The sequence below is a fragment of the Dipteris shenzhenensis genome, chromosome 27, assembly GCF_047967505.1.
Source record: "Dipteris shenzhenensis isolate YYH24624 ecotype China chromosome 27, Dip_SZ_1.0, whole genome shotgun sequence".
In the NCBI taxonomy this organism is placed as follows: Eukaryota; Viridiplantae; Streptophyta; class Polypodiopsida; order Gleicheniales; family Dipteridaceae; genus Dipteris; species Dipteris shenzhenensis.
In genome coordinates, this window is record NC_141622.1 from 31,656,829 (window position 1) to 31,671,673 (window position 14,845).

At 42.4% G+C, this 14,845-nt stretch overlaps 1 protein-coding gene across 1 annotated transcript; it reads right to left on the reverse strand.

Annotated features, from left to right (window-relative positions):
* Positions 1-1,281: 1,281 nt before the first annotated feature.
* On the reverse strand, positions 1,282-8,874 carry LOC147884168 (transcription factor RF2b-like). Its single transcript, XM_087398254.1, has 4 exons — positions 7,685-8,874; positions 7,198-7,330; positions 6,855-6,939; positions 1,282-2,048 (listed from the first exon to the last, which is right to left on the reverse strand). The coding sequence occupies exons 1-4, from the start codon at positions 8,539-8,541 to the stop codon at positions 1,726-1,728; spliced, it is 1,398 nt and encodes a 465-aa protein (XP_087254380.1). The 5' UTR covers positions 8,542-8,874; the 3' UTR covers positions 1,282-1,725.
* Positions 8,875-14,845: the final 5,971 nt, after the last annotated feature.

Genomic DNA, 14,845 nt, shown 5'->3' on the forward strand with positions numbered 1-14,845 from the left:
AATTTACTTAGATATGTTGTTTTTATTGGAACTACCAAAAAGAAAGAGTTGGCTAATTTAATAATTTGGTTTGGAAACAAGTACTAGGATTAGCGACAAGAGATGCGCACTACTATGGCTTAATCTCGCCCTTGTTACCAATAACTCATGCAACTAAAAATTTCACTAAGCATGCCTAAGGAGATGTGACAACCTCACCCTTAAAGCCCCTATCATTACGCCTAAGGAGGTGTGATAATCTCACCCTTAGATTATGACAATCCTCTCATGTTACCCTTCTTTCATAATATTCATTTAAGGCCTTGCACAATTCCCATAATAAGAGAACCCAAAACAAATGCTATAGCTTTGCCTTTGGCATGCCAAAAAAGGGGGCCACCCTTCCATGGTGCTTTAGAAGGACTAGCTCATTTGCATGCACATTTTCACACTCAACCGTTCATACAAATACAATAGAGGTAGCACATAAGAAGACAATAATCAAAGCAGTCCACAACTCTTCATCAAAGTTACAACTAGTTATGAAGAATATTATTTCATACAATCTCTCCTCTCAAAACACTTTGAAGCAAACACGCACTATAAAGAATACATGTCATGAATCCCCTTTCTATGAAGGATCCCTTAATGAGGCTTAACGTTTCAAGAGGCTCGTACATACCAACAATTGTTTTGGGATTATAACATGAGCCATGCCTACTTTGACCTTTGCATCCAACACGACACTTTCCATGTGTTTGATGTAGCCACTTCTTTTTGTCCAAAATTGATGAGATTCAAGTTTTGACTTGGACTTTAGGTGACACAAACAAACACACAAAGAAGGGGAGGAAAAAAAGGCTTGTATGTCATGAAGAGTGCAACTTAAGTTAAACAATCATGTGAGTCATGATTGAGCTTCTCAGATGAAGACTCGTATGGAAGTATGTAAATTGAAAGTCCCAAAATAGAAGTTGTAGAGATAGCTTTAACACTCATTGATAATGAAACTGGGGAAAAAGATACAAAAAAGAAGTTGATTGTGGCCGTGCTTTTTCATCATTGACTTGCAGTTAGTTCTCAAAGGAGAAAACAAAACATTTCAAGAAAATCTCAATTCTTAAAAATATGAATCTTTTATAAGCATATATATGGTGATGATCCTGAGTTCAAATTTTCCAAAACTTTTTTAATCAGGTGAGACAGTCACCAACGATCAAGTTCAAGTGCTGAACTACATCATGTCTGTCATGTAGTCAATTTAGGTTGCCATAGCAGTAGCAAAGTAGAAAACATCTTCATCGTTTCAAGGACGAAATCGTCCACAACACTGCAAAGGTCAACCAGTTCTGCTTTGCCACAAAAATAGAATAAATTATTTAAAAACTTGCAAATGGCAAAAATCCATGGGGCTATATCTGTCTTCGTACAAGTCTTGTGTCTTATCTTAACGGCTTGCTGGTGACAACTTTTCATTCAAAAGTAACCCATCAGCTAAAGAATGATGCTCCTTGCACACAAAAAATGCCTACACTAATCTTCACATCCAACCCACCAAATGTCCGTGGCTTTTTCCTGTCATCTAAAAGAGTTTGTAGATACAGCAATGCCAATCATGCACATGGCACAGAGCCATACAAATAAACAGGCCTACACTATAAGAAACGCAGCTGTAAGCTCTTCAAGGGGATAAAAGAACAGACAGCTACCATTCTCCTCAGATCTTCTGATCGCTGCCGTAAATCATTAGAAAGTGCTGTTGGTACCAGTAGCTGCCAATCCCTCGGCTTTTAACCCTGAGCTACTGAGGGCTGTTGAAAGGCCCTGAAAAGTTCCAAATCCGCTGGCCTGAAAGTTTTCCTGCTGTCCATGTGGATGAGATGTAAATGCAGAGTGTACTTGCTGTAGCTGCTGAGGGTTAACGCGTGCCTGTTGCAACTGCTGCATCTGGTAAAACTGGTGATTAATTAGCTGACCTCCATGGGACAGCATCGGTCCATTACCAGCATCGACTTGCCCAGTTGCTAGCTTCAACCTTTGCACCTCCTCCCGTAATGCATCGTTGAGGGCTGAGACAAGAAACATTGACCTCATATATTCAATTCACGTCTCTCTCTCTCTCTCTCTCTCTCTCTCTCTCTCTCTCTCAGCACTAGTTCTGGCTGTACACAGATAGACACGGACATGCACAACTGCAAGAACGTGATTTATAACTAATCAAGCATTGGCACACAATGCACACCTGAGATGCAGTCACAGTAAGCATTGATTTTAACACAATAGACTTGAAAAAAAATTGACTGGCTGGCAACATATTTGGCAAGAACAATCTAAGGTTCATTAGCAGCTTGAGACTATCGAAACGTCTTTCTCAGTTTCCACATCTTGGAAGCACGTGCGTAAAAAACATTACCAAGGAGCCTTGTCCTTTCTCAACCTTGGTAAGGGCACATTTCTTATCCTGAACACTTGTCATCTGAAGTGATCCTATAATGAGAGCGAGGAGACTCTAGAATTGAATAATGTTACGTAGTATTGACCACACATGCCCAACAGCAGATCTGGTCAGCCAATGAAGGTCAGCCAAACAGCAGATCTGACGGAGTTGACACCCACAGACTGGGTCAGCACTTGGACAGACCAGTTGGGTCTGTAGAGGGCATCGCCGGCCAGTTTAAGGGGGCACCCACCCCCTACATGAAGTCTCCCCTGGAGGGGCATAAGTACTTCTGTTCAGCCATCTGTGGAGTGCATTACCAGGCACTTGCAGAGATATTTTGGCAGATGCAGAGTGCAGTTCAAGGCACTAACAGTAAGCACTTCCAGCAGCCCTAAGAACTTGTGTAGAGCCTTTCAAGGAGCATAGCACACGTACAGCACGTGTGTTGAAGATGCTTTTGGAAGCCACTGAAGACCTTGTTCAGAGGACCACAACAGAAGGAGAGAGCAGGAGATGATCTACTCGAACGTCTAGAGAATGAGTACCTTTGCTAAAAGGGAACTCAGTTCCAAACAGATGTGCGTCAAACAAGTAATGGCAGCAGGATGATTTCTCTAGCAGCTTTATCTTTCAAGTTTCTTCATGTCTGATGGCTTCAGGAATGCCATAACCTCAACAAGGGCAAGCCAGATGGGAAAATTACCCAACCTGGAAAGCGAAGATGAAGAGCCACATGGTGGCTAGGAAGATATGGATGGGACCTGGGTAAAGAAATGAACATGGGATCAGTGGGATACCACAGGGAAGGCAGTGATACCAGTAGACTCAGCTAAGGTGGAAGAATGGGACTAGAAGGACGCAAGACAACAGATGAAGTGATTCAGCACATACAAAAGGCAGATACTTCAAAGGAGGACTGGCCCATCCTGAAAGATTTGAATCATACAAACAACACTGGCACGATTCTGATGCTCTAGAATCCATTATTTATAATGAAAGACGGAGGAACGAGATCTTGTAGGTGAGCATTTAGTGAAGGTCAAGGTCATCACGGACAAGTTGCAGCTGTTGGTCAAAAGGTCAACACAAATCAATTAGCATTGATAGTTCTCGATATGCTTTCCAGGAGATTCAGGGGACTTGTCTACAGCAGAGCGGTCCAAGCCATTTTGCTGGTTCTCAATATGCTTTCCAAGAGAGCTTCAGGGAACTTGATTACAGCAGAGTGGTCCAAGCCATTAACTTTTAGCGATCTCGAGCTGCTGCTTGTGGTAGCTAAGGAGACGAAATATGGTGAGAGTAGCGAAGACAAGGCCTTGCTGCATCAGGCAAAGAAGAAGAAGAAGAAGAAATTAATAAGAAGGTAAGGTTAAATGGTCCATGATGTCGCCCTCCAAATGGTAGCTACCGTCTTCTGAGTATTTGCAACCAGCTTCCTCTAGATCACTGCCCCATGTGAAAAATCCTTAGGTTTGAACCCTAATTCTTCCAAGGTGCTTTACTCTCCACCACCTGTAGCTCTCAAATCTCCCACACGAATTCCTTGACTGCCTCTTCTGTGCAGATCCCCAGTATTTTGCAATTGGATCTCATCAGAGTAGTTCTCTTTGACAATTGACCTTGTCAGCATGGCAACCTTCATGACGTCCACATCAGCAACTCTTACAGTCATGAAGCAATAGGCGTGGCATTCCTGTATCATGAAGTTTCTCCCTGTCGCGGTCTGGCATACCTTTACCCTCTATCCAAATAATCAAAAGCATGCTATTGAAATCATTAATACAAAATGTGAATACATACCCTAGGAAATCATGGTGACAGTGTTTGCTGTTGTAGCAAGCCTGGCACCTCCTCCTATTCTCTACATCTTTGTGACTCCAGAGCGCTGCAAGAGTCTTGTCTTAACGGCTCTTAAGTCTCCATTCTTTAGATTCACCTTCATCTTCAACCTTCTCAGTGTTGATGGCTTCATGGGAATTAGAGTAACATTTGCTAAATTGCTATCCACCTTCATAAAGGAATCCAATTATGTGCACCATTCCTCTACGTATGAGGGAATGCTTGGGCAACCACCAAGAATAATTCCTTAACCATCAAGTGAGTGGTTGGCCATTTGGGACAGAGCTGGCCCATTAACCCCAAACCACTCTGGTATGAATAGGATCGCTCTCAATGGCGCCTTTGGTTATGGCAGGGAAGGCCCTTGTGTGAATTGCAGTGAGTTCCACGCAAGTGGTTCTAGCCATCTTGAGTTGGGCACTCAAAGCAGATAGTGGAGCTTCATTTCTTCTGCTGCACCACCCACATTGGTAGATGACTTTGGCTTGGATGACATCACTCATGTGCACTCGCCTGAGCACGAGAGGTCCTTACCAAGTTTTTGTCCTACCTCTGTACTTGCCTCATTGGAGGAAGACCTCTTATTGTAGCCTACGGAGGTCTGCCCAATATGCCTATGGAGTTGTCCAGTGAAATAGAGCATCTGCCCGTGCTCTCTTAGGGATGACTTCTCTAGCCTACAGGTAGATGGACTGAGTGTCACTCTCAACAGCAACCTGAGTTCTCTCCAGAGGATGGCATTTGGGATACAGTCGCCAGCATCACTGCTAGGTAGTGTGCTGCAGTTTGATTGGGGGAGGCAGCAGACTTGGCCTGCAGCCCCACTTGTCAACCTGAGGCATGATATCATCTATGCCCTGCAAACCACTCGGGAACAAGGTATAGAGGAATCGAAGACCTCCAAAAGGCAGGAGCATTTTTGCAAGGCATGGCCTGCAGACACTTTCCACGTTCACAGATGGAGGAATCCGTTGGCTGTAGAGCCCTCCACCCTGGTTTTTGGCACGTGTATCCTAGATCCTTTGGGCAGTGAGCTGGGATCCTGAAAAGGCAGCTGCATAGCAGCCAGCTGTCCTTTTTGATTGGTCGAGGATCTGTAACATTTTTTCAAAGTTTCTTAACATAGAAGGTTCTTTCTCTAGGGGAAAAAAATTCAAAGTGGACCAGTCACTAGGACGTCTCTGCACAAGAACCAACTTGGAGATTCAGGTGGACCATGGAAGATGTGGAGCAGATCCCAGACGACATGTACCATGCCATCAGGGAGCAGAACTCAGCAAGGAGCAGATGGAGCACCTTTTTCAAGGATTGGCTGCAGTCACATTGGCTCATTGAAGGGGGGATTGAAGAATATGGATCGACTCCCCGCATGTAAGCTGTAGTAACATAGGAGATGTGATGAGGGAAAGAGAAGCTGACAAATGACTGCCATGTGGGCAGGATGTTTGGATCCTTCTTAGAGTTTTCCTTCTTGGATTAATACCCTTTAAGGCAGATCTTTCTTCAGGACAGCCATGGTAATGGGCATCCATTAGGCCACACATGGGCCCTTGCATAGGGCTGGAGAACAGCCAGAAGGTGGCCAGCAGCAGGCTAGAAGGTAGCAAAGGAGCTACGGAACAGCCCAGCAGAGGGGAGGGTTGTATAGACCCCCACCCTGATCTGGTCGGCCAGTTAACCAGGCTGATCGTCCAGCCAACAGATCTGTCCGGCCGATCTGGGAGGGCACCTTCTGGGGGGCAAAGAAACAATTCAGCCACTATAGAGGTGCAAACAAGGCACAAACAGTGGGTTACAAACAGACATTTGGTGTTACAGTTCCAGCGCATCCCCAGGCACTAGAGAAGGTAAATAAAGACAGGGCACCAGCAGCAAGAAGAATTCTTCCAGCAGGTTCTTGCCTTGGATGTGGAGCTCTAGTATGAGCAGAACATAAATGGAAGAAGGATAGCTGAGAAGACACGTTTTGGGGCTCCTCCCTAAGCCAGTAAAGACCTCGGTTGAGAGGCACATAGCAGGAGAGGGCAGGAAATTTGGCAACACCTTGTGGCCTCAGATCTAGCACTATTGGAGCAGCAACCCACTGTCCCAATGGTGTAGGTCGTGAGTCACCTTTTGTACTTATTCTTTGGTCCTATTTACAGACATATCTGTTAATCTTTGGTTGCCATATGTCACTGTCTATAGTCAGATCTGAGCAGTTATTTTATCGTACATGCTTGTGCACATACAAAGAGTAGGGTCTATAACAGTGGTATGATCTTGTGGGTTGGTTATCTTTATTTACCACTGTGTTTTGCGGTTTGCGCTTGGCCTAGTAAGCAAGGCCCATTCATAGTTAGTCTCTAACAGGTCAGACCAGTGAGCACTTTTGAGTGCTTTGGTCTCATTTTTGTTGATAGTTTGAGTTTTATGATTTTATCTTACATAGCACACGCTCAGGGACAATTACATTTCTGGACCTCATCATCAACTGGTAAAGAAAAATGCCAACGCATTGTGCTTTGTGCTCATCTACCCTTTGGTGGCATCACTACACTTTCTTTATATCGTTTTGATTGAAAAAACGTTTCATTAAATTCATTCTCAGTCCTACCATCACGAAGTTGAGCATGTTGTTCCATAGACTGGAGGCGCAATTTCAATTCACTGTTCTCCGATGTCAATCCTGAGGTGTCTCTCTGCAGAAAGAAGAAAAAGAGCCGTTGAAGATTCGAGTCGATGAAATCTTCAACTATTTACAAGTATTTTTTGGAAAAAAAACACGCAGCCTTAAATCTTATCCTTTGATCAACTCTGGCTGAGAACCAGAAAAGCTACATGAGAAAAAGATGAACAATGATGCCCCAGACCAAGGTAGAACTCACATGCTTAAGAATCATGTGCTGAAAGAAACAAGCCATGCCTGTGAGCATGATGATATAAGAAAAATTATTTACCTGCAACATGGTTAGCTGGGCAGAAAGAGTAGTAGCTTCAGTCTGAAGGGTCTGCACTTTTCGCTCCAATTCCGCTATGTAGCGCATTTTGCGTTCTTTTGAGCGAGCTGCTGACTGTCGGTTTGCCAAAATCCTGCTCAAAACTTAACTGTAAATTACAAGGCTGAGCATTTACGGTAATGCTTCCAATTGTTCGGTCTACTTAGCAACCTTCACCTGAATCTCATAATGTTTTTGCTTCATAACGTGAGTTTTATCAAAGTTAACTTTCAAACTAAACTAACTTGTTGGATACCAGCATTCTTAATTGCAACTAACAATTCATCAAACAAACTCGAACAAAATAATTGATTTGAAAATCGAACTTTTTGGTACAATCAGAGCGCCGTGATCAGAACCACCGTTTGTTGCTGTGTGGATAAGAACTGCTTTTTTATGGTCGCCCAGGAAATGAAAAATGGCAAAAGACATACAGCAAGGATCTAACCTCTTTGCTCGCCTAGGATCCAATAATGCAAGTTCTGCCAACTTGTTTGCGCCAAGTGCTTTTTTCGTGTCTTGTGACTCGGACATTAGAAACTCATGTTTAATTGACACAGAACCATCCATAGAATTGCTGTACTGGTGCCCTGGCCTTTGATCTAGGTTTTCACCAGGCATTCCAGTTGACCCTCTACTGCTGTTGAAACCTGCAAGCGCTCCATCAACAGAAACACTTCGCAGATGGTGTGACTGGGGGGCAGGCACAGACAGTGCATCTGATGGAGACTTTGAGCCAGGCAGAGCTGCGGATGTTGCAGAGAACGAGTTAATTTTGTCCATGTCAATATACATCGAGAACAAATCTTCGCCTGCTTCATCCGAGAGCGTTGGAGTTTCAAGGAAACTGGGTTCGTTCTCAAAAGTGATATCATCTTGTAAACGAAATGCGATTTCCGATTGAGCTCTACGGTGACCCCTGTGACGCGGAGGCATGTCTGGCATAAGATTTACATCTGTGCTGAAATCCGGTCCTGGGTTGGGCATCCGAGCTGGCGCAGCGTTCCCAGGGGGGGCAGGAGATGAGGCACTTTCCTGCATAGCAACATCTGCGGAGACGCAGCCACTTCTCATGGATGAATCTGAGGGCGAAGGAGAGGGCTCCCTTTTCACGGTGAAAGCATTTGTAGGGGAAGGGTAGCCGACGTACTTGGAGTGATGAAGCTGAGACTGTGATGGGTGGGGAGGATATCCATTGTTGCTGTTGGAGGCATTGTGACCTGAGCCCCTAGAAGCGCTTGACGAGGCAAAATCTGACTGCAAGCGTTCTACAAAGGCATCGTAGCCTTCACCTAAACCTTCCATTCCCCTCTGGGAGCCCGTATCGCAGGTCTAATTCACTACAGGAATCCAAAACAAGCTGAACAAGCTAGCTCTCCTGTTTCCAAGGCCACCTTTGGAATCGAAAACGAGCTGAGCAAAGCTAGTTCTCGTGCGGATAATCCAGCTGCTATGGTGAGCACGTCGAATCAAAGCAAGATTAGTTGTCCTGGTTTCCGACGACGAAATTCCAGCTACTGGCAGAGCAATTCGGTGAACGAAGATCTATGTGTTCAGATCTGGAAACTTGTTACCGCAAAGTGAACGGAGGCTCACAGAGGCATGAAACTGGTCGATTCAGTGAAGGAAAGCTGTTCGAAGAGCAGAATGCGGAGAGATATGGCGATTTGACTTGCAGAAAAATTGCTTGAAATGGACGGGAGAGTGGAGAAGATTGGGAATTTGACTTTGTAACTAGTGAGTGTTAGATTGCTCTCTCACCTCATCAAATTTTATATGGTCATTTGCAAAGCTTTTTAAATTTGGTAATTTGACTTCCAACTTTTCTTCGTTCCCACGAAAGTTCCCCTCTCTAATCTCCTCGTTGGCATTAAAATGTGCCATTTGGCACCAACCTCACATGTTGGGGGGTTCACTCCCCCCCCCCCCCCCCCCCAAAAAAAAAAAATCGTAGTTACCTCCCCTTCAAAGAGCACCAAGGGAGGCTCCGGGTGGCAAGGGCTGAAGCTCGTTGACATCAATATGTTTGCATCTGTGCACGTGTGCACATATGCGTGTCTCTATGTTTGTGTCTGTGTCTGTGTCTACCTCTGTGTCTATGTCTGTGTGTGCATGCTTGTGCACACGTGTGTGTGTGTGTGTGTGTGTGCATGCGCATGCAATGCTAAGAAAAACTTTTTCCCAATTGATTAAAGATTTCTACATCTAGAAACCTATACATTTACCATAAATCTAGCTAGTAATCTTAATGATATTCAAATGTTAAAAAGTATTTCACCATTTTAGCCAATGCAAAATACACTCTAAGACAATTGTTTTCTAGCTAGGCCACCATTTTTCCTTCGTTAATCATGTCCTCCATAAGGCAAGGTTAGAAGTAAATGAGTTGGTAAGAAATAATCGAAATGCCCACAAATTTATGATGTTGATTTTTATTCTTACAAACACAAAAGCATGGGCAAGAATGCAAAATGCCTTTGGATGGCCATTTAAAGAGATGAACCTGGTGGGATGGACATCAAGACTAATGTTTTTGTAAGTGCAATAACATTGACCAATACAAATGTACACATACTTATGGACTATAAAAGGATCCCACCTAAGTGAAAGGAGTGGATCTTACTTATGTTGACTTTATAAACTAAGTTGTGTTGTAGGAATGCTTTGGCCATACAGAGTTAAATAAGAGATCGATAGTTTGTACCTAATTTGGATTTATTAATGGATCTATAGAGAAGTTTCCCTCAACACATAAAATGCTTGGGTCTAAACAAATCTAAATGTTGATGGGTATGTTCAACTATATCCTTGCCAGAAAAAGTCCTCTCTTTCATGCTTGGCAACTATTAGATTAAGAGCTCTATTGTCAATCAATTATCCATAGATCACAATCAAGAATACCTACCTATTACATGTCAAGTCCTCTACAAGTATTGTGAATCAACCAAAATGAGCTCACTGATCGAAAAAGTCATAAATGTATTCTCCAATAAGTGACAACATGAGGCCAACGTTTATATATTCCAAGCATATCATAACATTGTCTAGCTTATCATGCATTCATCTTGGAAACTAGGAGTGAGAACTTGTGGGGTCAAGCAAGGTTTGGGTTGCATGAACTTCGTGTACCTCGTCTTAGGTGGTCATCCATTAGTGCAAAGGAAGTACTAGCTTTAACATTAGAGGGTGCTAGAAGTCATGGGTATCAAGACGATGATGTCATGAGGAAGTTGGCAAATCTTTTTTTAATGATCACAACGGCTAGAGGATATTCACATTTGCACATGCCTTACTAGAAATATTTTGACTTTTTCAAAGCAAAAAATGAGGAAACACATAATTCATTATAATTCAATAAAACCCAGAAAAAATTATTGGGAAAGCAACATGGTTTTAAACTGACAAAAAGGCATTTCTCCTTACTCTCTAAGAAAAGCACCTTGCAATGCAATTTTGGAAAACTAAGGTGGACAATCCATAAGATGCCATGTTGATATAAGTGCAAGAATATGCAAGAGCCATGTTGAAAAGAGCAACAAGAGTGCACAATGTAACACATTTCCACGAGAGTTTGTATGTTCGCTTACTCAACAAAGATGTGCGGCTTTATGCATAATGGGGGCTATAAAACTCCTTGACAAAGAGACATATGATATCATTCTCATAAATTGCCATGGAGAAAAAGTTTGAGAGTTGATGTACGCCCCACGTCCATATTGTGTTTTTGAATGTTGTTGCCGAGGATGTTGATAAGTCCTCTGCCCATAAAATCATTCATGTCAAAAATTGGTACAGCTCTATTGGCCATTGAAACATCTTATCAACCTCAGCATGAGTGCATGCACAAGAAGACTCATCCTTAGGCAATTTATGTGATCACACACATCCTTTTGCTCCTCATTGACAAGGGCATGATGATACCATTGGGAAATTTGTGTCTTGATGTGCTACTTTGTCTCAATGCTGCAATACAAAGAGACACATGATAGCCTGATCATGACCACTTGCCATGGAGTGGAAGTCCACTCCACATCTATACCATGTCCTTTATGTGTTTTTGCCAAGGATGTTGATAAGTCGTTTAAAAAATATTAGAACTTGTCAAGCAAACGAGGATGCTCAATTCCAAAACTCAATAGGATAAATAGAGGTCCGATCCCACCCCTGAACAATTGTGTCAAAGCATTTTGTTCTCTTCTTGTATGCTTCATGCAATCTCAAAGCATCTCATGAAAAGTATGAATACACTCATGTCAACCAATGGGGGGATCTTTATCCCATAGAATTGCTTTTATTGATAATGGGATTCTCTATGCATGTACCTGAGAGAGCATCTCTTAGTGGAGATGGAAAAGAGAGACTTCTTCCTCAATAGTACATGTGCCAACAAGGTTGAGTCCTCAACTCCATTTTGTGGATCGCCTCTTTATTAGCCTCATCACATACACCAACAATCATATTGTTTTCCAATTAGTACATTTTTACTAGCCTTAGCACTACTAGTACGGTTCTAAACTATCTCCTATATCACAAGTCTGCAACATTTACTGGAACACAATAAAGAGTAACCTAATCTATGATAGACACTATAGGCATATGCTGACTTTTAGTTGCATTAAGAGCTCATTTCAAGTTGAGAATTGAGCTCATCTATTGCCATGGCAAATCTTTAAAATCTTTCTTAGTCTTCTATTCCATTTGTAAGATTTGAGTGAGGACACATAGAACAAGAAGCGAATTGGGCCACTTAGTATGGTGCATCCATACATTTGACCATGATATCACTAAATAATGTGGAAATTAAATTGTGACCGAATCCACACTATCTAAATGGCAAGAAAACCTATAGTATATAAATTGTAGGTAACCACAATTAACTATACGCTAGCCAAATCAATTATACAATGTAAGTAAAGTTACTAAGAGTAGCTTGAGTATGTACACCATGGTATCACTCAATCACCATCAACTTAAAAATTTAGAATTTGCTCCATCACCCTCATCTCAGGTATTCATAAGCAAGAGTAGCTTGGCATTGCCATCAACTTAAGTATTTACAACTAGGGAAGGGTGGCTTGCCATTGACATCAACTTCAGTATTTACAACTCGGGAAGCTCATCAAAGTCCTTCTTTTTCAGGATGAGCCAATTCTCCCTCCATCCATACAAATGCATTTCTGTGTCACGTATCGTTAGGACACACCATTTTGAACAGAGGGATCAAGATGGAAATAATGAAGATGATGCCATTCATAAGATGAAGGAGCCAAGGGTCATGGGGAATGAAATATAGAGAAGACAAAGGCACGGGTGTGTCAAGTGTAGTAGTGGCCACATGTGCTGCATCTTGCAATCGAACAAGCAAACAACAATACTTTTCTTCTTCAAATTCTGTCTAAAACGTAAGCTTTGCACGCTTGTGTATCAATTCACATTGGTCCATTGTTCCATATATCTTATGAACAAGCTATCGCTTCTGTTAGGCCGTTTAAAAATAAGTATATTGCCTTTGTGTGGAGCCTCAAAGCACAGAAAATTAAAATGCATGTCTAAGTGAAATGAATCATCATATTAATGGTAGCAATTTGTAGCTAGCAATGATGGAGAGAGAGAGAGAGAGAGAGAGAGAGAGAGAGAGAGAGGGGAGGGCGGCAGAGAGAGAGAGAGAGAGAGAGAGAGGGGTAGAATGTTTAGTGTGCATGTAAAAAAACAATATAACCTTAGGGGGGTTCACCTCACAAACTTTTATCGTACCACATCCATTTTAAAGGAGGGGTTTTTTGAACTTTAGGGAAAAGGCACATAATTACAATACCCAAAGGGGTTTTGAAATTCAGCTCTAGAAAAAAATCTATTAGTTGATAAGTAAAGAGGGGTGGTTTTATTGGGGGGGAAATTTTAGTTGAGAGGTTTTATAAATACCCCTTGAATGCACATGATACATCGGGCTTCTTAGTAGTCGACCACCACATGATATAACCTAATGTGCAAAGGGAAGTGCTACAAATCGTTCTTATCGATGTGGCAAGTCTTAAATGACCTAGGTTGGACACACATCAATTTCATGTGCCATGAAAATTTCCATTAAGGCTCAACTCTCAAGAAAGATGTAGATACGTATGGTTCAACAAAACATTTAATGTTTATATGTAGGAGATAGAATTAGGCTGGAATATATCGGCGGCGAAGTGCTCAAAGTTGCCATTGTAGTTGGAATGGCCTCATAAAGATGAGATGGGATGGCTAAAGATGGTGTGATTGCTACTGATAATCAAGGGACTAAGGGTGCTTACTTGACCAATATTTCTTTTCCCATTTTGCTATTTGTTGATGGAGCACCCATTCCCTAGGCTAAGGACAACAAGTTTATTGCAATTGTATTCCATGAATATAGGTCTCCTTGTCATACCATATGGGGTTCCATACTCAATGAAACTTTCCAATCCCACTTTGGTTTACCACAAAGGGGGATATTGTGTGATTAAACATAACATCCTTTGGAGGGTAATTGGAGTAATGAGGTAATTTCTAAAAAGCAATATATCCTTGTTGATATGAAATGCTATAAGGAGGGTTTTATAACTAACATGGTTGTTGTTAAGGTTTGTGAATAAGTGGAGGCTGTGAGTCTTCGTGGCTATTGATGATTGTAATAATCCACCCTTTTCCCATTATCTTGTGATCATGATGGAAAGACACAAGGCAAGAGCTTATGGTGCAAGTGGTGATCATGGAACAAGGACGGAGGCACAAGTGGAGCACAAGTTCCACTTGTATCCAAACAAAGACCACATTTAAGTATTTGATTAGACATGTTGGGATGTTGAATATGGTGACTTAGTATCGTGTTTACCTATGTCGTGATGCTTTGGTGCTTAGTTTTGTGGTCTACTGCATTTGGGTGCATGGTTGTTGCATGCTTATCAAGGACAAAGATACCGTCAAACTTTGTTTGTAGAGGCTTCCAACGGACCTTCGTCAAAGCTTTTGTAATATGCTCCATCGTAAAAAGTCAGAGCCTCGGACAGCAAAGAATGCCCTCAAGGTTTCCAACAAAATCCGAAGACGCGGATCCGCGTCGCATGTGCAGCAAAGTGTAAAACTATAATTCCCTTTACGCGTTTTGCTCAGAGCCCATAAGCCTGTGGGAATCTCTCCTCGGTCCAAGCCGAAGAAAGTCCTCCCTTTTTACTGTCGGTGGCTGCGTTGCACGTGCCCCGCGGCCCATCCAATGTCAAACCTGAAGATTTGGGGAATGGGGAACGAAGAAAAGGGCTGTCCTTTTGACGCGTCTTTCCTTTATGCCGATCAAAGTCACCGCGACAACATGTGGGTGCATGGAAAGCAACTCCATGATGCTCGAAAAAGAGCATCCATGAATTACTGTCCCAACTCTCTACAAAGTCCCACTTGGAGCATTGCACATTACTACCATTGCCGGAACACAAGTTTGTAGTTTGTAATCCAGAAGAGGCACACTTAAAACAAGGTGAATGATATTTAATCATTCGTAAGGCTTGCCCAAGATAAAAAAAGCAATAAAAAAGGAAATGGTGTGGAGGAATACTCCAAGAGATAAAGGGGAGAGAGAGAGAGAGGGGGGGGGGGA

Bases quoted from the DNA above. Each gene is read 5' to 3' on its own strand.
- LOC147884168 (XM_087398254.1), bottom strand. From the start codon at position 8,541: ATGGAAGGTTTAGGTGAAGGCTACGATGCCTTTGTAGAACGCTTGCAG. The intron at 6,940-7,197 runs GTAAATAATTTT...TTCTTTCTGCAG, and splicing joins CCCAGCTAACCATGTTGCAG to AGAGACACCTCAGGATTGAC. The intron at 2,049-6,854 runs GTAGGACTGAGA...TTCTTGTCTCAG, and splicing joins ACATGCTCAACTTCGTGATG to CCCTCAACGATGCATTACGG.